At 42.1% G+C, this 26,465-nt stretch overlaps 2 protein-coding genes and 1 long non-coding RNA gene across 5 annotated transcripts in view; 2 read left to right on the top strand and 1 right to left on the bottom strand.

The window, feature by feature from the left end:
* The window catches only part of GRM1 (glutamate metabotropic receptor 1), a 348,420-nt gene extending 336,358 nt beyond the window's left edge, over window positions 1–12,062 (top strand). The window contains exon 9 of the mRNA XM_075126794.1: window positions 11,874–12,062. Within this exon, the coding sequence (XP_074982895.1) occupies window positions 11,874–11,958 (85 nt within the window). The 3' untranslated portion in view covers window positions 11,959–12,062. The remainder of the gene's footprint in view (window positions 1–11,873) is intronic.
* The window catches only part of LOC125634084 (uncharacterized), a 29,119-nt gene extending 14,314 nt beyond the window's left edge, over window positions 1–14,805 (bottom strand). For 2 of the 3 annotated variants that reach the window (XR_007355787.2, XR_007355786.2), the window contains exons 1-2: window positions 14,346–14,805; window positions 5,330–6,347 (exon numbers count right to left, since the gene is read on the bottom strand). This is a non-coding gene — a long non-coding RNA (uncharacterized LOC125634084). The remainder of the gene's footprint in view (window positions 1–5,329; window positions 6,348–14,345) is intronic. The other variant, XR_007355788.2, reaches the window with a different exon arrangement.
* The window catches only part of RAB32 (RAB32, member RAS oncogene family), a 55,350-nt gene continuing 42,479 nt past the window's right edge, over window positions 13,595–26,465 (top strand). The window contains exon 1 of the mRNA XM_048844314.2: window positions 13,595–14,134. Coding sequence (XP_048700271.1) covers window positions 13,906–14,134 — 229 coding nt within the window. The 5' untranslated portion in view covers window positions 13,595–13,905. The remainder of the gene's footprint in view (window positions 14,135–26,465) is intronic.

Consider the following 26,465-nt stretch of genomic DNA (forward strand, 5'->3'; position numbering starts at 1 on the left):
GGTCCTGCACTTAGGACGGAAGAACCCAATGCACAGCTACAGACTAGGGACCGAATGGCTAGGCAGCAGTTCTGCGGAAAAGGACCTAGGGGTGACAGTGGACGAGAAGCTGGATATGAGTCAGCAGTGTGCCCTTGTTGCCAAGAAGGCCAATGGCATTTTGGGATGTATAAGTAGGGGCATAGCGAGCAGATCGAGGGACGTGATCGTTCCCCTCTATTCGACATTGGTGAGGCCTCATCTGGAGTACTGTGTCCAGTTTTGGGCCCCACACTTCAAGAAGGATGTGGATAAATTGGAGAGAGTCCAGCGAAGGGCAACAAAAATGATTAGGGGTCTGGAACACATGAGTTATGAGGAGAGGCTGAGGGAGCTGGGATTGTTTAGCCTGCAGAAGAGAAGAATGAGGGGGGATTTGATAGCTGCTTTCAACTACCTGAAAGGGGGTTCCAAAGAGGATGGCTCTAGACTGTTCTCAATGGTAGCAGATGACAGAACGAGGAGTAATGGTCTCAAGCTGCAGTGGGGGAGGTTTAGATTGGATATTAGGAAAAACTTTTTCACTAAGAGGGTGGTGAAACACTGGAATGCGTTACCTAGGGAGGTGGTAGAATCTCCTTCCTTAGAGGTTTTTAAGGTCAGGCTTGACAAAGCCCTGGCTGGGATGATTTAACTGGGAATTGGTCCTGCTTCGAGCAGGGGGTTGGACTAGATGACCTTCTGGGGTCCCTTCCAACCCTTATATTCTATGATTCTATGATTCTATGATAGATTCACAGATTCCAAAGTCAGAAGGGACCACTATGACCATGCAGCCCAACCTCCTGTGCAAACAGGCCACAGAACTTTTCCCAGAATATAGCATATCTTGTAGGGAGACATCCAATCTTGTCTTAAAAACTCCAAGTGATGGCAAGTCTGCCACCTCCCCTGATGAGCTGTTCCAATGTTTAATTATCCTCACTCCTAGGAAATTGCATCTTATTGCAATGCTGAATTGGTGTAATTTCAACTTCCAGCCATTAGATCTTGTAATGCCTTTACCAGCAAGATTGACGAGCACCTCACTGTCAGATCTCTCTTCCATGTGTAAATACCTATACGCAGCGATCAACTCACCTCTCAACCTTCTCTTCGATACACCGAATAAGTTGAACTGCCTTACTTCTACATGATATTCCACGCTTTATACATCCAAGGATCACGTTAGCCCTTTTTGCCACAGCACTGCTCTGACAACTAATACTGAGGTGATTTATGATTACCCCCAAGTAATCATAAATCATAAACCCAACTTTGTTGGATTGTTACCATTTAACCAGGTGACTTAGACCACTCTGTAAGAGTAACCCGTTCTCTGTGTACTACACCACCAATCTTTATGAAATCTGCAAACTTTACTAGCAGTGATGTTCCATGCCAGGTATCTGCATTAGGCCAAATATTTCTGGAACACTTCAGCAAAAAGGGTTGAGCCATTTGTCAGAATGAAGTTAGGGGACAATACGTTGTTTGGCGCATAGTAATTTTTATAACAGACATTTAATGGAGAAGCTCTGCTATCTCAATGTCTTTGAGCAGAAATTGAAAATTGGCAGGAGGATTGTCCTGGTGTTGTGGATGTGCCTTTTACTATCCTCATGAAAAACTGCCCAAATTTGGGAAAATTATAACCCTTCAAGACGTCTCAGTTCATACATGTTCCATAAAGACTTGTGTGGCAGAGTGCGAAGAACCAGCAGCTGAATCAGTACTCTGGTCATTGTAAATCCAAATAGTTCCCCCAGGGAGGGCTTGATTGAGGGAAGGAGTGGCTAATTTCTAGATCAGTTTGGGCTGAGGAGAGCTAAGGAGCTAATTAGCCTGTAAGAGTAGAAAAAGAGCACAGGAAGGAATTGCCAGGAGAGGAGAAGAGAGGAGAGAGAGAGAGAAAGAAAGGCAGGATGGTCGGCTGATCGGCCAGCCAGGGTAAGGGGACAGCTCTGTGTGAAGATATCTCTTCCCTCTCTTATGATTGTATGACACTGTAAATAGAATTACTGCATAGGTCTGGAAGAGGGTGATGGTTGATAAAACACAAATAAAGTACACAATGGTAGTCACGAACTGGAGGTGTCAGAGCCATTTATAAGAGAAGATAGGAGTGGAGGGCCACAGCCTGTCACACTTGCCAGAGTATGGCAGCTAAATTTCCCCAAGAGTCCATATGTAGTGGGTATGGCCCACCCCTGGACTCCAGGAGCTGATCAGGGTTTCCCCTCAATTATTGCATCTGGCTTCGAGGGTCTGCTGTGGCACATGGCACAGGAATAGAGAACAGGGAGACTGTGAGCACTAACCATCTTGTACACTGAAAGAGGCAAGGGTCCTGTAGAAAAAATTGTGTGTGCACATGTAATTAAAGTTGATCATAATTCATATGCACAAGGGGGGCTGAATTAAGGTTGTGCAGGGCATTTCCTAACTCTTGAGTGCTTGACTTGACTTTACAACTGTAACTTAACATAATCTTTTAGTGTGTACTTTTATGAGTCCACAAAAAATGAATAAAATAAAAATTAAGAAAGGAGATGATGAGAGAAATGACTTTGCTAGAAGCAGAGAAGTTGGCTGAATAGAGTTATCTTTTTCAAGTGGAAGAAAAACTCATCCTGTTCCAAAAAGTTTTGGACCTATACTTTGACGACATGGCTTCTAGCTGGCTTGTATAGCTAAGTAGCTGAAGTGTTTGGGCAGAGGGAGAGGAGGAAGAGGGATGGATGGTAATGGGATTGTCAGACTGAGATCACAGGTATTCATAATTAGCTGCTATTTTTTCTCTCTACTTTTTAAACATGATGGATTAAATTCTCTCCTTTACTCCAACTCTTTGGCGCTGCTTTGGCAGCACAAAGGGTCCAGAGAACTACCAGATCTGCTCATCTGGGGTTTCTTCCAGCTTGTGGGAGTCATAGGGTATGTCTACACTGTGAAAAAAAAACCTGTGGCAGCAAGTCTCAGCACCTAAGTCAACTGACTCAGGCTCACTTTACAGGACTAAAAATAGCAGTGCAAACATTCCCACTCGGACTGGAGCCTGGGCTCTGAGATTGACTTGGACTCGCAGGGCTAAGAATAGACAGTGCAGATGCTGGTCTCAGAACCCGGGCTCCAGCACAAGCGGGAACATCTACACTGCTATTTTTAGCCTGATAGCACAAGCCTGAGTCAATAAACCTGGGTTCTGAGACTCACTTCAGCAGGGTTTTTTCTTTGCAGCATAGATATACCCATAACTGTCAGAGTCAGCAAAGCCAGCTCCTGTACCACCCCCTAGAGCTTCCAATGTAGAGTGCGTGTCGGGGTGGTCTGGCCAGAGAAGAACGGATGGATAGCTCCTAGGGGACTAGAGCCAGTTGGTGCACTTTAGAGCAGCCCATTGGACACTGGGTACAGAAGAGAATCCAGAACAAAGTTTTTAATTCCACTCTCCCTTCTGGATCAGAATTTCACAGCTTGTTCCCATCTTTAATTCTTCTGAAAGGTCATACTGATATTATTGCTCCCTTTCATGAGACACTTTGTGCTGCTACATCTGGACTGTAGCTAACAAGGACTGAAAGCTAACAAACACTGGTTACCTGCTTATGCCGCATGAACATGGGAGCTGGTGTGCTGAGACCCCAGCCTGTCATATTGTCTCTTTGCTTCCTAGTACTCCTCTGTTGCTCTGTCTATATCCATCTGTTGTCTCTTATCTTATACTTAGACTGTTAGCTCTTTGGGGCAGGGACTGTCTTTTTGTTCTGTGTTTGTACAGCGCCTAGCTGAGTGGGGTTCTGGTCCTTGCCTGGGATGTCTAGGCACTATGGTAACATAAATAAATAATAACAATCATAATTAATACCATGTGGCTGTCTAAGTTACTAGTATTCATGGGGGCCCAGAGAGAGCAGGACTATATGATGAAGAATGTATTGCAGAACATTTTTTGTAGGGATACATTGTTATTTTGATGATCAATATTTTGAACATGTTCATAGTTAAGGGCATGTAACATATACTATGTTCATTATTTTGATGCTCGAACAGTGATTGTTACATTTTCTAGTGAGGAGAATCATGAGGTAATCATTTATTTACTACTCACCAACAGATAGTTATCACCATTCTACTTAGTGACTTAGGCTATGTCTACACTACAGCCACTGAATAAACCACTCCCCTGAGCCACATAAGTTACAATGGCATAAGCGCTTTCCCATCGGCATAGAGCATCTTCACCACAGCTGTAGCGCTGTGCGTATAGACATGGCCTCAGTGTCTCCAGGCATCTACGACTATGTTTGGTGCAATTGGAGTAGAGACAGCATCCATATTTTCAGGTGCAGCTATGACAAGTAAATAAAAACAGTGCAATATCTAGGCAGGAAATAAGTATGTACTATCTGTTTAATTACATATTATTAGTTATATTTGTGGTCACGATGTGTTATTGCTTTGTATTTTGTGTTGCACTGCAGAAAGGAAGGCCCTGGTGGCACATGATTAGCATTATGCACATGAGTAATCTCATGGAAGTGTTTCAGAGTTGCAGCCGTGTTAGTCTGTATTCGCAAAAAGAACAGGAGGACTTGTGGCACCTTAGAGACTAACCAATTTATCTGAGCATAAGCTTTCGTGAGCTACAGCTCATTTCATCGGATGCATGCAGTGGAAAAGATTTATGTACATAGAGTGGGGAGATTTATATACATAGAGAACATGAAACAATGGAAGTGGTTGGGACTAGTCATGGTGCATACAGTTAAACACATGCTTAAGTGGTTGCTGGACTGGGGATTTATTTGTTTCTGGTTGAGGACAGAATTGGAAACTTTTTTGGATTCTGTGAAGTAATTTGAATAAATGATACTGTTTTCAGTTTTTTCCAATGTAATAACTTTTCTCTGATTAAAACTCGGCATAGTAATTTTTGATATATTGAGATGGTGTGAAATAGTTTATGCGGGGGGGGGGGGCGATTCTGTCCCGCATACTCACATGAAGCAAGGGTAGCAGATTTGGACCATTAATAGATATCTGTAAACCATACAGCTGATGCTTGATATTTTTTAGAAATCACACTTTTTATGAGATATTTTGTAATCCTGAATATATCATAATCTAGCCTCTTCATGAGAGAAATAGTATCATTTTGTAATTGAATATTTCATATCTGACTTCAGTCATATTTCTGTAGCTATAGATATATGTTATGGTACAGAGTTAGTACATTTATTGTCTGGGATTGTCTAACAACTATAACATTTTCTATATAAGAATATTATTGATCTTTTCATTGGCTCACCAACATGAATGTAGTATTGGAAACCTCCAGCATCTTCTTGACATTCAATGTTTTAACCTTTATCTTCTCCAGCATGATGATGATGAAGAAAGGGGATGGGTTTGGGGTTTTACAGTTTCAGCTATGAAGTAGAAATAAAAAATTTCAGGTGGAGAATGACTATGAAGTTGTTTCTCTTTTCCTGATCTGCCCCTACTGCTACAGTGGAGTGGGTGGGTTGAATACAGTTGCTCTCCGAGCTAGAGTTTATGGAATTGTAGGTAAAGGGTTAAGATGATGCTGTTGCCCCTTTCCTTGTTTACTCTCTTACTTCATTTAACTGCCTCAGCTCTGAGCCAGGGGACTGAGATTCAAGCAGTCAGAGAACAGGGTGGGAGTATTTTATGCTTCACACTCTCCCACCCTCAGCCAACAATAAATTCACCCACCAAACATGATTATGGCATGATTGCAGAGAGGACTTTCAAAAGAAGAACGGACATCATGATGAAATTGGCCCAGCACAGAATGCCTGTGATTAATAAGAGCCATGTAGATCAGGGAACAAGTAAGCTCAATCACCACATAAAAAAGGTAGCCAAAGCTTTGCTACAAAAGCCATTTCTCTTCAAAGATTGGTCATAAATCGGTCTGCGGGGAAACATTCCATCCTCTAGGCAAAATTCAATCAGCAGGTCTCTTTCCACACTCGTGCAGGACTCACATAGTGATTGAAGGCAATGTGACTTCCTCCACGCTTGTTTCTGTTCTTCTTTGAAGCAGACCCCTTCATCTGTTACGCCTGTATATATGCCTGGTTCTGCCACATTTACTGTGTTCAACTATTTTGATGATCAAAGAGTACTTATTTTATATTTTCTAGCAAGGAGAATCTTTACGTTTTATTTTTTTAGACTCACCAATATACCGATATACAAAACCAATATATCATTTTCATTACTCTGCTTAATGTCTCCAGGCATCTGAGCGATGTTTCGTAGAATTGGAGTACAGATGGCGTCCATATTTTCAGCAGCATCTATGAGGTGTAAATAAAAAAATGGCACCTATTTAGGCAGGAAATAAGTATATATTATGTCTTTAAATCTGTGCTATTAGTTATATTGATGGTCATAGAATGTTCTTACTTTGTATTTTTTGTTGCACTGTAGAAAGTAAGGTCCCAACCTTGCTAATACTTATGAACAATCTTAGCTTTATGCACGTGAGTAATCTCATTGAAGTGACTGGGAATGCAGACTGTGCACAAAGTTAACCATATACTTATTTATTCACAGGACTAGGCCTTACTGAGGCCTATGCAACCTAAATTTGACTTCCTGTCACCAGGCCTACCGCTGGCAGCACTGAGCAGTCTTGGCTACTGCATTGATTCCATTTAACTCCACACAGCTTTTGTGTCCACAGACTGACAGCACAGAGGAGCTCCTGATTGGAGCAGGTGGGGAGGCTATGTAAAGGTCCGTGGAAGTGAATTCAGTCATTGGGCTGAACTAGCTTCCACACAGTGGTTCTGAGCTCTGTGCCTTGGAAGCAAACAATTCCCTCTTAACTCTAGTAGTACATCTGCCCAATAGCTAGCTAAGCTACTCAGGCACTGGCTGTAGATTTCACTCCCAGTGCAACTACAGGGAAGAGAGGAAATGTTGTGGAAGAAGAGAGGTTGCTTACTGCAGCTTTCCTCTCCTGGCTGGCTGTCCCTTCTGACTGTAATCTGGGTAGAGAAAGTGAGTGATTAGGTGATGAGGAACATAGAGGAAAGAATAGAGGGATGGGATGGGAAAGGGTGGACTCAGGGGAGAAGAATGGAAGGCCTAAGTAGTGATGGAGAGAAGGAGAGTAGCCAGAAGAAAAAAGAATATAAATGGAAAACAAAGGGGAAATAGAGGAGAAGACAAAAGATTTGGGAAAGGAAAGAATGAACATAATCAGGATGGGGAAGACAGAAGGGAGATAAGACAAAATCATGGAGGGAAGAGAAGACAAATTGGTGGAGGAGAGATTGGAAAAGACAGTTTTGAAGAAAGAGATACACAACAAAACATGTTTCAGAGTAACAGCCGTGTTAGTCTTTATTCGCAAAAAGAAAAGGAGTACTTGTGGCACCTTAGAGACTAACCAATTTATTTGAGCATAAGCTTATGCTCAAATAAATTGGTTAGTCTCTAAGGTACAAGAAAACATGGAGATGCAATATCATTACATTTTATAGACATTTTGTTTTATTCAACTTTTTGTACCCATGATTGAATGGTCTTTAGGTTATTTACAGTTGGAAAAATCTAAAAATGTCCCCGGCATGTAATCAGGGAAAGAGCGAGACCCCCTCCTCAGACTCGACCTCTTTTGGCACCATCCATCACCTTTACTCTGAAACTTGACAAGTATGTGACTCAGCACAGTGCCCGTGGGATGGGCAGGCCAACATCAGCCAGGGGCTGTGGTAGAAAATCAAGTTTAAAAAAAAATCCTATTCTTCAGCCTTCAGGGCTAAGTGATAGGGATTACCACAACACTGCTTTGTCAAGCTTTCATTTCCTCTTTTCATTCATGGAGTAATTCTTGAAATGTCCAGTGTATGAAAAGAAAAACAAATGGCGTTTACAATTGCTAGTTGAAATATGACACTGGCACCTGATTTTAAATGAGAAGAACCAGGTGAGCTAGTTAAAAAATGGCATGATGACAACCCTATCCAAGTCCCTCAGTGCAGGCAATTGAAGGAAACAATGTATAATGCTAATTACTCTACAGTAATGCCAATGTTCTTTATTCACTGAGGGATTTTCACTGGCACGGAGGGCCCAGTTGAAAAATACAATTCCATGCAAAAGACCATGTGCCACCAAAACATAGTTCACAATACAAATATTATCTCCCATGCACTAGGTGGATAGCGATTATATACCTTTTTCTGTAATCTCATGCAGGGTTGATTATACTGTACTATACAGAGACAGACAGGTAACGAGACTGCCCAAACTGATTGAATTTTGCTATCCAAATTTTGCCAAGCTGTTCTACACTGATTACAGCCAGTTTAGATTAAATGAATAATAATGAAATTAAGGCAAATTATTTGTTCAGCAAAATCCATTGCTATTTGTCTGGCATGTTGTAATGTAATTAGAGCTAATAAAACTATTAATTGTGAACAATTTATTAGTCACATTTGGCCTTTTTCTGTTTGTGAATTGTCTGTGAACACATCCCGGCTTTTATAGATTTTTTTTGTTACTTGTAATTGCTCAAAAATATTTAAACCTGTTCTTGAACTGTTCTGATCGAGTACTCTGGAACATCTGTTTTCAGAATGTATTATTAGGGCTGTCAAGCGATTAAGAAAATTAATCGTGATTAATTGTGCTGTTAAACAACAGAATACCATTCATTTAAATATTTTTGATGTTTTCTACATTTTCAAATATATTGATTTCAATTACAACACAGAATATGAAGTGTACAGTGCTCACTTTATATTTATGATTACAAATATTTGCACTGTAAAAAACAAAAGAAATAGTATTTTTCAAGTCACCTAATACAAGTATTGTAGTGCAATCATGAAAATTGAACTTGCAAATGTAGAATTATGTACAAAATATAACTACATTCAAAAATAACACAATGTAAAACTTTAAAGCAGCGGTTCTCACTGTGGGTCAGGACCCCAAAGTGGGTTGCAACCCCATTTTAATGGGGTCATCAGGGCCAGTATTAGACTTGCTGGACCCAGGGCTGAAGCTGAAGCCCAAGCTTCACCCCCACCCAGGGCAATGGGGCTCGGGATGCAGACGCTTCTCACCCCAACCTGGGGTGGCAGGGCTTGGCCTGAGGCCCCCTTTCCCCATACCCAGAGCAGCTGGGCTCAGGCTCCAACCTCCCACCAGGAGTCATGTAGTAACTTTATTGTCAAAAGGGGGGTTGTGGTGTAATGAAGTTTTAGAACCCCTGCTTTAGAGCCAATGAGTCCACTCAGTCCTATTTCTTTTTCAGCTAATCGCTCAGATAAACAAGTTTGTTTACATCTGCAGGAGATAATGCTGCCTACTTCTTGTTTACAATGTCACCTGAAAGTGAGAATACGCATTCACATGGCACTGTTGTAGCCGGCATCACAAGATATTTACAAGCCAGATGCGCTAAAGATTCATATGTCCCTCCATGCTTCAACCAACATTCCAGGGGACATGCAGCCATGCTGATGATGGGTTCTGCTTGATAATGATCCAAAGCAGTGTGGACTGATGCATGTTCATTTTCACCATCTGAGTCAGAAGCTATCAGCAGAAGGTTGCTTTTCTTTTTTGGTGGTTCAGGTGCTGTAGTTTCTGCATTGGAGTGTTGCACTTTTAAGACTTCTGAAAGCATGCTCCACACCTCATCCCTCTCAGATTTTGGAAGGCACTTCAGATTCTTAAACCTTGGGTTGAGTGCTGTAGCTATCTTGAGAAAACTCACATTGGTACCTTCTTTGCATTTTGTCAAATCTGCAATGAAAATGTTGTTAAATCGACCAACATATGCTGGGTCATCATCCGAGACTGGCTGCTATAACGTGAAATACTGTATATGACAGAATGTGGGTAAAACAGAGCAGGAGACGTACTATTCTCCCCCAAGGAGTTCAGTCACAAATTTAATTAATGCATTATTTTTTTAACAAGCCTCATCAGCATGGAAGCATGTCCTCTGGAATGGTGGCCGAAGCATGAAGAGGCATATGAATGTTTAGCATATCTTGAACATAAATACCTTGCTATGCTGGATACAAAAGTGCCATGCGAACGCCTGTTCTCACTTTCATGTGGCATTATAAATAAGAAGTGGGCAGCATTATCTCCTGTAAATGGAAACAAGCTTGTTTGTCTTAGCAATTGGCTGAACAAGAAATAGGACTGAGTGGATTTGTAGGCTCTAAAATTTTACATTGTTTTGTTTTGGAGTGCATTGATGTGACAAATAAAATCTACATTTATAAATTGCATGATAAAGAGACTGCACTGTATGACTTGCATGAAGTGAATTGAAAAATACTTTCTTTTGTTTATCATTTTTACAGTACAAATATTTGTAATAAAAATAATAATAGAAAGTGAGCAGTGTACACTTTGTATTCTGTTTTGTAATTGAAATCAAAATATTTGAAATGTAGAAAAACATCCAAAAATATTTAATACATTGCATTTGGTATTCTATTGTTTAATAGTGCGATTAAAACTGAGATAAATCACAATTAATTTTTGAGTTAATCACATGAATTAACTCCGATTAATCAACAGCCCTATTCATTATTTGAGCTGTGTGATTGCTCACTTAATTATATGATATGATTTCTCTTCCCAAATAGGATAACAACCTTTATAAATAGGAGGAAAAAATGAAGAAAGTCCTAAGGGTGATGATCTCTAGACAGAAGGTATGGAGGACTTTAGGGAGGAAGATCAGAAAGGTGATAAGGAAATTCAAAAATTTCCTTAGGAAATTTAAAAATTTTTCTAACCTTTTCTACACAAGAAAGAGCATTTTATTTGACTGTATGTGAAACCCATATTTAAAACTAGTCGAATTCCCTCATGACTGAAGGAGAAAGATAAGCTTTATTGGCTATCTAGCAGGCTTTACTTTCACTTTTCTCTTGCATTCACACCATGTAACTGCATGTATGCGTATATGTGTGGTCCTCTTCACAAAAGTTGCTGCCAACTCACTGCCTGGTTTATTTGTCTGTGTGGCAGGAGTTTCAGGGTGGTGCCATGGATTCTTTGTATTCTTCTGTCCCATAACACACTCTTTTATATGTCAGTCAGGTGAGTGCGTTGAATCCACTGTTCACATCATTTGCCCACCATTAACTCCAGGAATTAATCGCACGTATGTGCACAGAGGTGTTTGCAAAGGTTTCATGTAACTTTGTCCCTTTCATTGTGGTAAGCATGTTATCATCAGTTGTCAGCAACAGAGTTTCAGGGATTCTGTACCTGTGTTGAGTATCACAACCTACGCATGTCAGATGAAGGACCACTTCAATTTTTTTGTCTCTTCACCTTAATGCCAGGTGAAACTTGAACCAGAACACTTGAAGTGCAAAGTACTTGAAGTACTTTAAAGCTCCACCACTGAGCTAAAGGAAAATCTCCACTGGCTGCTGGTAGTAGTCCTGATGTGGGCCTGATTCTCTTCTCATTTACATCATTGTAAACCAAAAATAACACCACCGAAGTCAATAAAATTACATAGGTGTAAAACCAGCATGAGAGCAGAATCAGGTCTGATAGACTTGTTAAGTCTTATAAGAAATTGATCCCTATATACATTTTACATTAAACTGCTGATTTGATTATACATGAATTTGAGAAAGGAAAGCTTGATGATCTTGTTACAGGTTTTATTAAGTCTTAATTTTTATTTGTTTAGAAAACAATCCTACAATCTGCAAGACAAGCACAGTATAAGGGGTAGCTCTCCTTATTAATACATTTCAGTTCATGTCTGATGCTACCAACTCCACTCACTCCCATGCCTGTTTTTGTCCCTCCCACAGGAGAATCTGGACCTTCTGCTATGCCACCCAGAACAGCCTTTCGTCCATGTGTGCCTACCAGCTTTGGTTTCCTCCTTTTGGCTAGCATTCTGCCCCTAATCTGCCTTCAGATGCTTCCTATTACCACTCCAGTCTGACAATTATATAGTAGTGATTTTAAAGAAGAAAACTCTGGAAGTTAATGTAGCATGACAAATGACTGAAAACTTAAAGTGAAAGCATAAAATAAAATCGGTCTTCCAACAACATCAATTCTATCCTTGTGTTTTGACACTCAAATATTCTTCTCACCCACCTTCATTTATACTGAATGCATCATCATTCTATCTATACACATTGGATAATAAAGTCCTTAGGGCAGGGATCCTGTCATACTTTTATGTCAGACACTAACAAGTGTCTGCTCACTTATGTTCAGCAGCAGATACGTTTTTAAAAATAGGTGAACCATGCAATTAATGCTGGCTTCTGCAATGGCAAAGAGCTGTTTTATAATGACAAGAAGTGTGTTTTTCTGGATAAAGTTACTTATAAAGGGAACTGGATTTACAATTAAACATTTTAATGAGAAATCAAGAAATGGGAATGTCATTTATTCCTCTATTATGTGAACCCCTTTAGAAGATTATATCTTCCATATTTATTAATAGACATAAGTGGTGTCATTCCCATGAGCTGATGCCCCTATGAAATGCTTAATACTAAATCCAATTCCCTTTGTATCTAAAGATATCTAGCAAGAAATTCCTCTTGACTATACAAAACACCCCTTTGCCATAATGTTCTCCAGAAAAACCAAAGGGAAGAAAACTTGACAACTGGTAGAGAAAGGGAAGTGAGGGTGCCTGTTTTCCAAAAGGAGGAGGGAAATAACCCTGGGAAGGAGGATCAGGCTAGAGACATGGGGGAGGTGAACTGTTTGGGGCAAGGCCACAGAGCATGTCAACCGGCAGGAGGGGGAAACGCTATAGAGTCTTTGCTTTGACATCTTGTCCTTGTAAATCTTTGCTGCTCCCCAGCTACACCCAGTGCTGGTAGGGGGCTGAGGGGAAGAAAGACTAGCCTGGCCCCCTGATGAGCTATCCAAGAGGCACTGGCATGTATGGTGCTGTTGAACAGACTGGAGCCACCGGAATGCTTTTTAACGGTTCCGCACAGCCCTCTGCAAAAGGGTGCTAGTGGGCCTGGGGCAGCCATTTCGCTCCAGACGCTGCCCCCCTTTCTCACACAACACGAGGCAGCACCACGCATCGCCAGCCCCGCACCGGCCTGTCCCTGCAACGTTACCCGACCCACTTGTGCAGCAGGCAGGCCCGGCTCTACCTTCCCACCACCCAGCCCTCCAGTACCCCAGTGCGCCCACGGACTGGCTCCTCGGACACACCCGCTGGTCCAAGTCCTGACCGTAGCCCCCCCCCCCCCCCTCTCCCCAAGCAACCCATCACGTTGGCACCCCGGCTCTGCCCCAGTCCCTGCTCCGCCTCCTCCTGCAGCCCAGCCCCCCCTTCTCCTCCAGCAGCCGCCCCTCCGCCTCGGGCAGCGCTAGGGGCAGCCCGGATCCCGCTCCGTGCAGGCAGCGCGTGGGCAGAACGCGCCCAGGCTGAGCCGCGCACCAGGCGGCGCCGCGAGCAGGGGCAGGGGCAGGGGCAGGGGCAGGACCATTCCACGCTCTGCCTCGCGGCGCCCGCCAGCGGCCCGGGAGAGGGGCGGGGCCGGGCCTAGGCTCCTCCCCCTGCCACTCACGCTCTCCTCCCTCCCCCTGGAGTGTTATAACGCGCCGGGCTTCCGCGTCCCGTGGCTCCCGTCAGGTGGTTGCGTTCCCGGGCCGGGCCGGGGCGGGGCAGAAGGCGCCTAGCGGCGGAAAGAAGTTGGGCAAGAAGAAAGTTGGCCACGAGCTGCCCGCGCGTAGGCAGGGCCGAGCGTCCCGGCTCCCTTCGCCAGGCCTCCGCGTCGGCGAGGGCGGCGGCTGGCAGCTCCCCGGGGAGCAGCAGTTTGCGGCGGGCTCCGCCGGGCACGGGGGGGGGCGGTGAGAATGGCTGGTGGAGAAGGCGGGGGCGCCAGGGTGCCCGAGTGCCGGGAGCATCTCTTCAAGGTGCTAGTGATCGGGGAGCTGGGCGTGGGCAAAACCAGCATCATCAAGCGGTACGTGCACCAGCTCTTCTCGCAGCACTACCGGGCCACCATCGGGGTGGACTTTGCCCTCAAAGTCATCCACTGGGACAGCAAGACCCTGGTGAGGCTGCAGCTCTGGGACATCGCAGGTAAGAGCACGAGGGAAGCTGCCCGGACTTGAAGAGTGAGCCCGTTTAGTCTCTCCCCGAGCTCTCCTGGGCCCCTTCAGGCGCTGTTGCTTTCTGAGTTGCACAAGACAGTAATAAACTAGGCAGGAAGATACGCAGGTAAGCCTGTCTTCTCGGGCACCTCTGGGATGAGATCATGCTTGTCTCGGCCTTAACAGAGACACAAACTTACTTGGCCTGCTCCGGCTTTACATTCGTCTACATCTTCACTCGGCCCTCTTGCCCTGGCCATGCTGGACTTCCGTTTTTCCTCTGGGCTCAGAACAGTAACAAAGCTTTTCACTGCTTTTTGAAGACGTGAGAAAGAGGGCATCGTATCCTGCCAGGCTATTATTGCATTCACTTATTGTAATTAGGACACATCTAATATGTCTCCATGTTTTTGCTTTGGCCATAATCAGTTGGGGGCTTAACAGCTGACTTCAAAAGACAGTGGTAGTCTTGCTAACCGCCTGATTTCGGGGAACATAAAACTGTTTATGTTCTGATTTATTCCAGCATTTCAGTAGCGTGGTAACTGTAAAGCTCATTCAATCTTACCATACTCGTGACCGTCATGCTAAAATAGCTTTAAAATAAATAGCTGTAACTCACAAAAGCTTATGCTCAAATAAATTCGTTTGTCTCTAAGGTGCCACAAGTCCTCCTTTTCTTATTCCCGGTTAGTGCTGGTACATAGAGAGAGCCCCCTGGGGGATTTAAAGTAACTCGAGCTTCACTAGAGGTGCTTCCTCTAAACTTAAGCATGTAGACTGCAGTGTTCAGGTCTGCCTTGTTAACTGAAGGGCTAAAGTCAGTCTTCCTGCAACTCCTTGCAAAGCTCCGGGGAGGTGCGGGGTTGCTTAATGCTTAGTTCGTTCACATTATGGACAATGTAAAAACAAAATGTCTGATTGCAATACTCGTCTGTCTGGAAAAATGTATAGGGGTTTGGTTTTTTTGAGTTCTCCAGAAATAAAAGCCTGCTGCTGACAAATCTTGTTCACAGCCTGCAATTACATACAGAGGAAAGGAATGTTGTATGAGCCAAACTTCATGCTGCACTTGGGGCACATCTGGCTTAGAGAATTAACCCAGAGTCTGTCACTCTGTCAACTCACCTTATGCTGCAGCATTAAACAGCCCACAGTGTGTAAAATCACACTTTCCTCTGCTTTGTTTACACTATGGGATGGATTAAAGGTGCAGACACCTCTCTAATCTGACATTTCTTTTTTCACTTAGTTAATATCTAGCCCTTAGTGTCTAGCCACACATCTGCTTTCTTTTCCCTTTCTCATCACCTTGTTTCAGGTGTCTCTTTCTAGGTGTGAGACATTGGACTTTAATTCAGGTGTCAGTGCTCAGTGTTATGTGCTTGCCATATGAAGGATGGCTTTTAGCATTGCGCTTACTGGGGTAGCCTCAGGACTTTCCCACTGAACTTTGAGGGCCCAAGAGAATCCAGCATAAGTCAGCAAAACACAAACGATACAGTGCACGGTACTCTAGCTATGTAGCAAACAACGTCACTACCAGTCACAATTTCCATACAGTTTATGGTACCGAGATTGATCTTAAAAACAGAATGTGGATTCTCCAAACAACAAAATCCTACATGTTAATGCAATGTGTAGAACGTGATTTTCATATACCTCTTTGAAGCTGTTACCCTATAGAGTAGTATGAATTATCCTAAATGGTGTTTTTTGGAGATTATTTACACAATAGAGGTTTAAGACATTTTCTGCAGCAATACATCAAATTCAAAATGGCTGAAGTTGTGATACAGTTTATTGCCTTCTGCCACTAACTCTTGATGGAAATGTGACATTCTTAATGCACAAAAATAGAAATTAAAGTCATAAAAACTATACCCCCTTCAGCTTTCTCCCCTGCACAACTGGTGCGTGGTTTTTAACACTGCATATGAATGTCTGACTTCTGCAACTGAATTCACACTGATATGAGAACACTGAACTAGGATTCATTTTGGATTCAGTAGAACTGTTCTGACTTATACCAAATATTTATGGAGAAGAAACTTTATTGAAGTTGCTGTTTGGCCTCTTGGAATACTAAGTTTTGTAGTTTAACTATAAAAGTGAATACTAAACAAGTGATCAAGCAGAATTCAAAGTAAATGAATTGTAACAAATACACTCTCATGTAGTATATGAGAATTGGGGTGATGGAGGAAACAATTCCAGTGTCAAATACCAGCTGTTGTTCACTTACAATAAATTACCTAGGGTAAAACTTTCAAAAGTGCTTAACTGCCTTTCAGTGGGCATTAGGCTTCTAAATCTTGGGGGGGTTCTTGAAAATATTACCCTTAAATGTCTCAGTGTTTTCTTAAAATGGAGAAATATAACACCGCCATTTCCTGGATCTCAGACTCTTGAGCCACCCGGTCTTTTTAGCTTATTAATAAATATGGAGCCTTTTCATGCTATGTCAGGTTTTATCCAGCTTAAGTCAATAGTGACTAAAAGTTGCCCACTTAGCTGTGAAATAAGTTGGTGGTTCCAGTAATATTGGACTGATGTCAGTGTAACAATTGATACTATGTTGGTAGAGGCCAAAGGCTGAATGGCCATGGAGAGTGGATTTATTTGCAAAGAACTTGATGCCCTTGTGTTGGACTTTGTCTGGAGAATTGATTAGGTGGCTGTCTTGCTACTAACTTTTGCAGGTGATTGGCAGTCGTTAGCAGTGCGTATTCCAAGGGTGGGATAAGGTAGACTGGAAGAATGGTGAGAGCTTGTACTGTTGCCACCCATGGATTAAAGAATAAAATGTTATTCATAAAATGAATTCCTGTACTATGTCCCCCTTTTTTTAAAGGGGGTGGGCTACTCTATGGTGAGTATGTCACAGCCGTCTTCTCTCACCAGTTGCCATAATTCAGCCCCATCTTTATTCTCAAGATGAAATTGGTGTCTTTCAGTATCGGATGGATCCCATGTTTTAGTGGCTTTTAACCTATGACTTGAATTGCCCAATCCCAAGAGGTGCCAGCTCTTGTATGGTGGGTATAAATTAAGCTTGTGCTTGGTCTTGGACTCCATTCTGCTCAAGCACTTCCAGCTGGCCAGAAAAGCTGCACAAATTGACTCCCATAGGCCTCCCCACACCTCATTTAAGCACTGCGGTAACACTCAAAAATCCTTTCAGTTAGTATTTGCAAGCTTATTGCTAGTAGCTGGCTATGTGGTTTTAGAATGACAGTTAACACTGCGTTAACAAGTTCATGCTGAAATTTGTTCTGCAAACATCCAGTATTTAGCAATAAATCTGTTTGGCCTTAACATGTAACTGGGGCCATTAGAAGGTTCAAATGGAAAATAGCAAACATGAGAAGTTGGAATAATTTTTAGTAACAAACTTACTTAAAATAACTTTATTACTTGGGTTCTCTAAATAAAGCCTGTCACTTCACTGATAGTCAGTGTCACACCCTTTAGTAAACATGTGATAGCCAATAAATAGGTGGTGCTAGAGGAAATGACTATCTTCCAGCCCTGCACAGCTGGATGTAAATAATTGGGGCTGTATGCGGATGAAGGCTAAACACTTTAGGCATGGTTTAAAAAGGAAAAAGCTCACAGTGGTGAACACCGTTTCATGAGTCAAATGTAACCTTAGTTTTGTTTTTAGTTGTTTAAAAAAAAAAAACTGGAAACTCTGAACTAATACAGATGTGTTTAAAACTCTTCTGAGCATAAGCTTATCCTTAATCCTATTGAGCTTTGGGGCCTAACAGGAAAAGTGCTGTGCAGTACGATCTAGCTAGACTCTGTAGCATACCTCGTGGAAGAAAGAGGCTTTCCTCCTGGAGTTAAGTGAAGGAAAGACTAAAGTGAGGGTTCCACTCTCCACTCAGTATTCACATAATGCATTACTATTACTGTTATGGGGGCATCTCTTTGACTGCGCTAGTCCATTATGGGTTCTGATTGCGTTGTCACTGGATAATGACTGGTGAGGTAGTGGAATGTCTGCAGAATTTAGTCATCTCTCTGAGAGAGGCTAGACCTGATTAAAAGTGGCACCTTTTTAAATCTGGCACTGATTAAAGTGGCAGTGATTAAATCAGTGGCACCTGATTAAAAGTGGCATGCAGTGAGTTGCTGAAGTGATTTGGTACCAGTTCACGTGTCCTAGTGGGAATTCTCTCCCCCCCCCCCCTTTGAAATTCCCTAGTATAGAGATTGTAGGAGTGTTGGGGGGACTTGTTGTAGGGGCAAAGGTAACATAAGCTAGTTTAGTGGAGTGGTAATTGGGTGATATACTAAAGCACCAGAATCTCTTGTATACATGCCTGTGTACTGAATTTAAAATAGGCTAGGCTGCCATCTTTTTTGAGGAGCAGTGGTCTTGGTCATGGCAAGGGTGAGAAGTCAGATAGTCCTGTCACTGTATCTTTCAGGAGGAGCTGAGCAGTAATTAGTTGCGTGCTGGTACAGGAAACAAAATCCATAAGATAAGTCTAGAGTGACATTTAGAAAAGGAGTACTTGTGGCACCTTAGAGAAGAACAAATTTATTTGAGCATAATGAGCTACAGCTCACTCCATCGGATGCATGCCGTGGAAAATACAGTGGGGAGATTTATACACACAGAGAACATGAAACAATGGGTGTTACCATGCACACTGTAATGAGTGATGGTAACACCCATTGTTTCATGTTCTCTGTGTGTATAAATCTCCCCACTGTATTTTCCACGGCATGCATCCGATGGAGTGAGCTGTAGCTCATGAAAGCTTATGCTCAAATAAATTTTAGTCTCTAAGGTGCCACAAGTACTCCTTTTCTTTTTGCAGATACAGACACACGGCTGCTACTCTGAAACCTGTCATTTAGAAGAGACTTAACTTTAGCCATCCTGTATTAGCAGAACGCTATAATGCCTTTGCCTCACTTGGTACCTGATATACCTTGCAGAAAAGGTATTGGAACCAATTTGGTTGAACTCCTGTAAAATGAGGGAGGAAATAGTAGGTAAAAAATACAGAAGTGTTGACTCATTCTGGTGTGACATAAGAACATAACATAAGAATGGCCATACTGGGTCAGACCAAAGGTCCATCGAGCCCAGTATCCTGTCTGCCGACAGCGGCCAATGCCAGTGCCCCAGAGGAGTGAACCTAACAGGTAATGATCAAGTGATCTCTCTCCTGCCATCCATCTCCACCTTCTGACAAGCGGACGCTAGGGACACCATTTCTTACCCATCCTGGCTAATAGACATTAATGGACTTAACTGGATAAATTCATGGAGGTTCTATTTTTAAACCCTGTTATAGTCCTAGCCTTCACAACCTCCTCAGGCAAGGAGTTTCACAGCTTGACTGTGTGCTGAGTGAAGAACTACTTCCTTTTTTTTGTTTTAAACCTGCTGCCCGTTAATTTCATTTGGTGTGCTTTCACACTGCAGAAGAAAAGGCTGTTTAATTATAATTAAGGATTTTTTCCAAGTCTGAATTTCAATACAAAGTGAGGGATCTCTTCTTGGGTAACATACCTTGTATGCTATTTGAACCAAGAGGTAGAAGGGTGTGCTGCAAATGTGGCTATATCTAGAAATCAATTTCTTGATTTTAAAAATCCCCGAAGGAGCAAACTTTGAGACATCTAAAGACTTAAAAATAAATACACACCCTATCTTGCTTTCTGTCTAGATATCACCATGGTGATGGTGATCTGTGGTTCTATAAAATGGGAGAAGATAAATCTGGTTATTCCTTTCTTTATAACAGTTAATGCAAACGACCTAATCCTGCTCGTATTATTAGTCTGTATGTTTGTATTCACATCAAAGCTCTAGGGTGAAAGAAGTAGAGTGGGCTCGGAGAGCAATTGATTTTGCTCTATTCCAGAGTCATTAATGTCAATGCCAGACTGAAGTAAGAGTGCTATTAAAGCTTCAACAATTAAATTACTTCATTATTTTTTGGCAGAAAATCACCCCCCTTTTTTAGGGCTTTCATCGTAGTAAGGAAGAATAGCTCTAAATTTTTTAGATCACTAGGTTGATTACCTAAAATTGCATGGAAATTGCATGACACAAGTAAAGAGCTGGAAATGCATGATGTAAGGATTCTATATTCTTGCACGCTACTTGAGTTCTAACATGCTCAATTTTGCTCATAACCCCACTAACTCCAAGACTTACATACAGTAAGAACTCTGAACTGCTATATCTTTCTATCTGGAGATCTCAAAGCACCTAGCTATGAGTTAGGGGAGTGGAGTATATCCCAATTTAAAAGGTGCAGGAAACTGACAAAGGTGAAGTAGCTTGCCCCAAATCTGAGCGTCGGTGTAAGAGCTGCATAAAGTGGAGTGGACAGATTTACAGAAGCACTTGAAGATGCAGATGGACGCCTACTGGAGTTTATAAAAGGTCTCAAGTGAGTTAGGTACCTAACTCCCACTGACTTCCCTGGCCCCATGGGAGCCAGTGAAGGAGGTGCAGGAGGAAAGGACTATCCTGGAGACTGATTCACAGTCGCATCCGATGAAGTGAGTTGTAGCTCATGAAAGCTTATGCTCAAATAAATTGGTTAGTCTCTAAGGTGCCACAAGTACTCCTTTTCTTTTTGCGAATACAGACTAACACGGCTGCTACTCTGAAACAGTGGAATATGTGCGGGGAGGAAATATTACAGTAAGTTCAGTTGAGGGGTTTCCATCTTCCTATGCATTGGAAGATAGAATGAAAGTCCCAATTTTTGGGGGGTTGACTGGGGGGCAGTCCCTAAGGGAGAACACAAAACCTTGCATTTGCTACTCCCTTCTCAGTTTTGTTGTTGAAAACCGATCCCTCTCATCTGGTGCAGTAGATTGCTTGAGAGTTAATGAGTTCACTCTCAGTAGCTAGTTTGGCTTGCTGTATCTTTAGACTGTTGGGTTTTATTGCAGTAGAGCATAAAAGCTCTTGATAGTGAATTAAACACAGGTTCCTACATAAAAGGCTTATTGTCTCTAAGCTGTATGTAAAGAATATATACAATTTAGGCTATTTCTACACTATAGCATACATCAGCATAAGTTATGTTGCTCAGGGGTTGCCCCCCTGAGTGACCTAAGTTACACCAACATAAGTGCCAGAGTGGACAGTGCTATGTCTGTATGAGGGCTTCTCCCACCCATTTAGCTGTCACCGCCTCTCACGGAGGTGGCTTTATTCTGCTGACAGGAGAAAGCTCTCCCGTCAGCACAGAGCATCTTCACCAGACTCACTGCAATGGTGCAGCTGCATGTGTAGACAAGCCCTTCGTGTCACTAAACCTTTGATTTGTGTGTGTGTGGTTTTTTTAAAAAAAAATTATTTCAGTTTGGTAACTGGTTTGATTCTTATTTGTAATACGCTAATAATTGAAACTCCCAAGTATGCAGCATTTAGCTTATTACACAATGCTTTTCTTCAATTATTACGATATCTTGTGCGGTGTACCTTCTTACAGATGCCTGCATTCCAAAGCAAGCCTCAAACTCTGCATTTTGTGCACTAAGAATTTCATCACTTCAGAAAATCATGGTTGACTTGAAAATCTGTAGTTCACCTGTGTTGAGTCATTGCCCTTGGAGATATGTGGTGCAGTAATTCAAATGTGTACTAACTTGTTTACCTATTTTTCCACTGGGAATGTCTTTGAGATACAAAAAAAAATAGCTTGCTTCAGTTAACTTCGACTCTGGAAAGCATGCATTAATTTCCTGAGAACTAATAGGATGAGACATGCCAAATGTTGGCAATTTTTCATTCTTAATCTCAAATCTAAGTTTAGCACATAGTTCTAAAAAGCCCTCATAAGTGGAGGTAACTTACAACTCTGAAAATACTAAGTAATCTCTTCTGTGAAAGATTACTAGCATGCAAAGTACAGTAAAACTATAAACAGAGGAACTTAAATATTTTGCCATAGTAGAGTTCTGTATTTTTAGTGTAAAGAATTGTGGCATCTTACAGTTCTTCAATTTATACTATATTTGAGCTACCTTGCTTGTAATACCATGTGCTCTAAACAAATCACAAGCATTGTGATCCTACAAAATTCAAGGATATAAAATTTAAAAACCAAAACACAACCCTGTTGTCACTTTAAATTTTACTAATTTGGTGTGAAGGAGAAATCACCCTTCCCCCCCTAATATATAATAGTTCTAAGGCAGGCAGTATAGCTTTAAAATCAGGTATCCTGATTATGCAAGATAGGACTGTTCAGTTTTCTTCTTTTCAATTAACAAAGATTTATCTTCAGCCAGTAAATGATTTGAGCTCATGTGCATTGCAATATTCACCAAAACCAGTTTTCCTAGCTGGCCTTCAAGAACCATTTGCAGAATCTTGTTGCTGTGGCACAACAACTAGGATGAGATCTTCAACTAATGTCCAGTTAAATCAGAAAGAACAGGAGTACTTGTGGCACCTTAGAGACTAACCAATTTATTTGAGCATTAACTTTCGTGGGCTGCAGCTCACTTCATCAGATGCATAGAATGGAACACATACATACATACATGAAAAGATGGAAGTTGCCATACCAACTCTAAGAGGCTAATTAAGATGAGCAATTATCAGCAGGAGAGAAAAAAAAAACTTTTGTAGTGATCAAGATGGCACATTTCAGACAGTTAAGAAGGTGTGAGGATACTTAACAGGGGGAAATAGATTCAATTTGTGTAATGACCCAGCCACTCCCAGTCTCTATTCAAGTGCAAGTTAATGGTATCTAGTTTGCAAGTTAATTCTAGTTCAGCAGTTCCTCGTTGGAGTCTGTTCTTAAAGGTGGCAATTTTACAACAGAAAAGCTTCAAGTCTGTTACTGAGTGGCCAGAGAGGTTGAAGTGTTCTCCTACTGGTTTTTGAATGTTTTGATTCCTGATCTCAGACTTGTGTCCACTTATTCTTTTGCGTAGAGACTGTCCAGTTTGGCCAATGTACATGGCAGAGGGGCATTGCTGGCACTATATCACATTGGTAGATATGCAGGTGAACGAGCCCCTGATGGCATGGCTAATGTGATTAGGTCCTATGATGGTGTCACTTGAATAAATATGTGGACAGAGTTGGCATCAGGCTTTGTTGCAAGGATAAGTTCCTGGGTTAGTGTTTTAGTTGTGTGGTTGCTGGTGAGTATTTGCTTCGGGTTGGGGGGCTGTCTGTAAGCGAGGACTGGTCTGTCTCCCAAGATCCATGAGAGCGAGGGATTGCCTTTTAGGATAGGTTGTAGATCTTTGATGCGCTGGAGGAGTTTTATTTGGGTGCTGAAGGTCACGGCTAGTGACGTTCTTTTGTTTTCTTTGTTGGACCTGACTTCTGGGTACTCTCTGGTTCTGTCAATCTGTGTTTTTGTTTGTTTTTTTTTTTCACTTCAGCAGGTGGGTATTGTAGTTTTAAGAATGCTTGATAGAGATCTTGTAGGTGTGCCTCTGTCTCTGCCTGTCTGAGGGATTGGAGCAAATGTGGTTGTATCGTAGAGCTTGGCTGTAGACAATGGATTGTGTGGTGTGTCCTGGAAGGAAGCTGGAGGCATGTAGGTTTCTGGTATAGGGTGGTGGCTGTGACCATTGTTTATTAGCACAGTAGTGTCCAGGAACTAGACTGCTTGTGTGGATTGGTCCAGGCTGAGGTTGATGGTGGGATGGAAATTATTGAAATCATGGTGGAGTTCCTCAAGGGCTTCTTTTCCATGGGTCCAGATGATGTTGTCAATGTAGCGCAAGTAGAGTAGGGGCTTTAGGGGACGAGAGCTGAGGAAGCGTTGTTCTAAGTCAGCCATAAAAATGTTGGCATACTGTGGGGCCATGTGGGTACCCATAGCAGTGCCACTGATTTGAAGGTATACATTGTCCCCAAATGTGAAATCGTTATAGAGGAGGACCAAGTCACAAAGTTCAGCCACCAGATTTGCCGTGACATTATTGGGGATACTGTTCCTGACGGCTTGTAGTCCGTCTTTGTGTGGAATGTTGGTGTAGTGGGCTTCTACATCCATAGTGGCCAGGATGGTGTTTTCTGGAAGATCACCGATGGATTGTAGTTTCCTCAGGAAGTAAGTGGTGTCTCGAAGATAGCTGGGAGTGCTGGTAGCATAGGGCCTGAGGAGAGAGTCCACATAGCCAGACGATCCTGCTGTTAGGGTGCCAATGCCTGAGACAATGGGGCACCCAGGATTTCCAGGTTTGGAAATTTCATAATATGATTAGGAAGCCACAAACAGTGCAGCTGCACTAGTACACGCTAAACAGATCTTAATTTTGTTTCACAATGCATTGCTTCATGTTTGGAAACGGTCGTTATTCAATGCAGAGGCTTTTAGGCCCTGTGGGATAGGTGATTCTAGAGGCCCAGAATGCATTCTGAAGTTGCAAGGTGTGCTGTGTGGACATAACGAAATTGTCCAAGCAAAATGTTGCTCTGGATGCTTGAAACTATTCCTAAAATAAGGCTGCAACAAGGATTCCACAATAGTGCTCTCAATTAGTGAGACATCCGTTTGCAATACTAAGTGCAAAAGTCAAGCATCTTACAGTTACACTAGAAGGGAGGGTGGGGGGAAGCTTCATTACAATACAATGAAACTTAAATAGTGCTTTACAGAGAATAAGCTGTCTGTGTCCCACAGTCTTACTAGTTAGCTTCAGTATAATCGAACCTGATTCCAACTGGCCAAGAATTGCTTTTGTTTATATTAAGTTTATAAATCTCAACCTTTTCCTCTAAAAGCTTAATTTTAAACACCTAGCTTAAAGGGACATTAAGTTGGTGCTGACTTACTATCTGCCAAAATGTCAGCTTGATATTCTTCCCCCCCCCCCCCCCCCAAAAAAAAAAAAAAAGTAGGAGCTTTAAGCATACTGCTGACATTCAGAACTGCCAGTGAATTTGCAGCTAATGACAAATTTTAAGTTATGTCCTGTTGGTACTAACTGATCAAAACCCTTCTATATCAGAAGTCTTAGCTGAATTCTAGAATAAATATTAACTATTTGTCATCTTGTCTGCAAATCTTGGTGAAGACTTAAGCTCAGATTTGTTAAACAGACCACTAAAGATCTATTTCATTAGGGTATGAATAGATGTAACTTGAAATGTGTTTCTACATGGATACAGTTCACTTAGGTCAAGTTGTGTACAATGATTTTATTCTCTTTAAACTGCTCACTTTCTTTCCCTGCATCTCCCTAGAAAGGGCATCTTCATGGTATGTGTTGGTTTGGCCTCCAAAAACTACAATTTCCAGACAACAAATGTTCTTGTTGATGTCCACCTTGCCTTTTCTCTCTTTCACTATCCTCTCCCCCCCCCCCCCCGCCCCTTCATGCATGACCCGAGTGCTGATCAGGTAGAGAGAGAATGAACTTTGGTTGTTACCAATACTCCTCTATCACATGGCACTTCCAAGGGTTGAATGTACTGTGTAGGCAGTGTTCTGCCAACCCAGTGAGTAAAAGTGGTGAGGAATTAGAGAGTGAAGACTGATCCCATGTTGGAGACGCATACTTAATCGACTCCTCTAAAATCATAAGTACTTTAGGAGGCAGCATGCATGAAGGAAGCTATACAAAATAGCTGTAGTAAAAACCCTGCTCTCTTATGGGGGTGTTCAAATCAACTCCTTTGAATTATAGCTGATCTTTTTGGAGTGAATGGCTTCTCTTCCCCCCCCCCCCCATGTCTTTATACTAACCTTTTACAAAGAAATTTATTAATCTTGTGTCTGCATGTGGCATGGCAATGTAAGAAGGAAGTGGCTTACAGAAAAGGTATTCTGAATCTCTTGCTCTTAGTCATAAAAGCAGAGGCATGAATCCCCTGAATCCATGAAGCTCTGGCTGCTCACAACTCTATGCAACAGCTACCAAATGTGACCTGTATTGCTTTACTGCATGAAGTAACAATTCTTGTTTTAACTAATTAAGGTTTCTGCCTCCAGAGAGAGCAGTAGAACTAAGGTTGCACCAGCATAAATTCCATAACATGTAGTAGTCTGTTTATTTTTCAAGTGTTGTCTTGTGGCTTTGGAAGGCTCACTTTATGTATCCTGTCTCTAAAGTGAATAGAGAAGATGACAGCAGGGCTTTAAAGAGAAGTACCCACACCAGAAATTTGATGCAGGGCATTGCAGAAAGTCTTGAACGCTTAGTATATTTAGGTAGCCAATTGGGGGTGTAGGTCTTTTGACTGAAGAGTAGCTATTGAGCTTAAGGCCTCTTGCATTTTAGTCAATATTTGTAAATATTTCTGATGTTCCTGTTTTGAATTTTACTGCTCTACAATCCAGTGTGACTTTATAAAC

This window comes from Caretta caretta, chromosome 3, assembly GCF_965140235.1.
Source record: "Caretta caretta isolate rCarCar2 chromosome 3, rCarCar1.hap1, whole genome shotgun sequence".
In the NCBI taxonomy this organism is placed as follows: Eukaryota; Metazoa; Chordata; order Testudines; family Cheloniidae; genus Caretta; species Caretta caretta.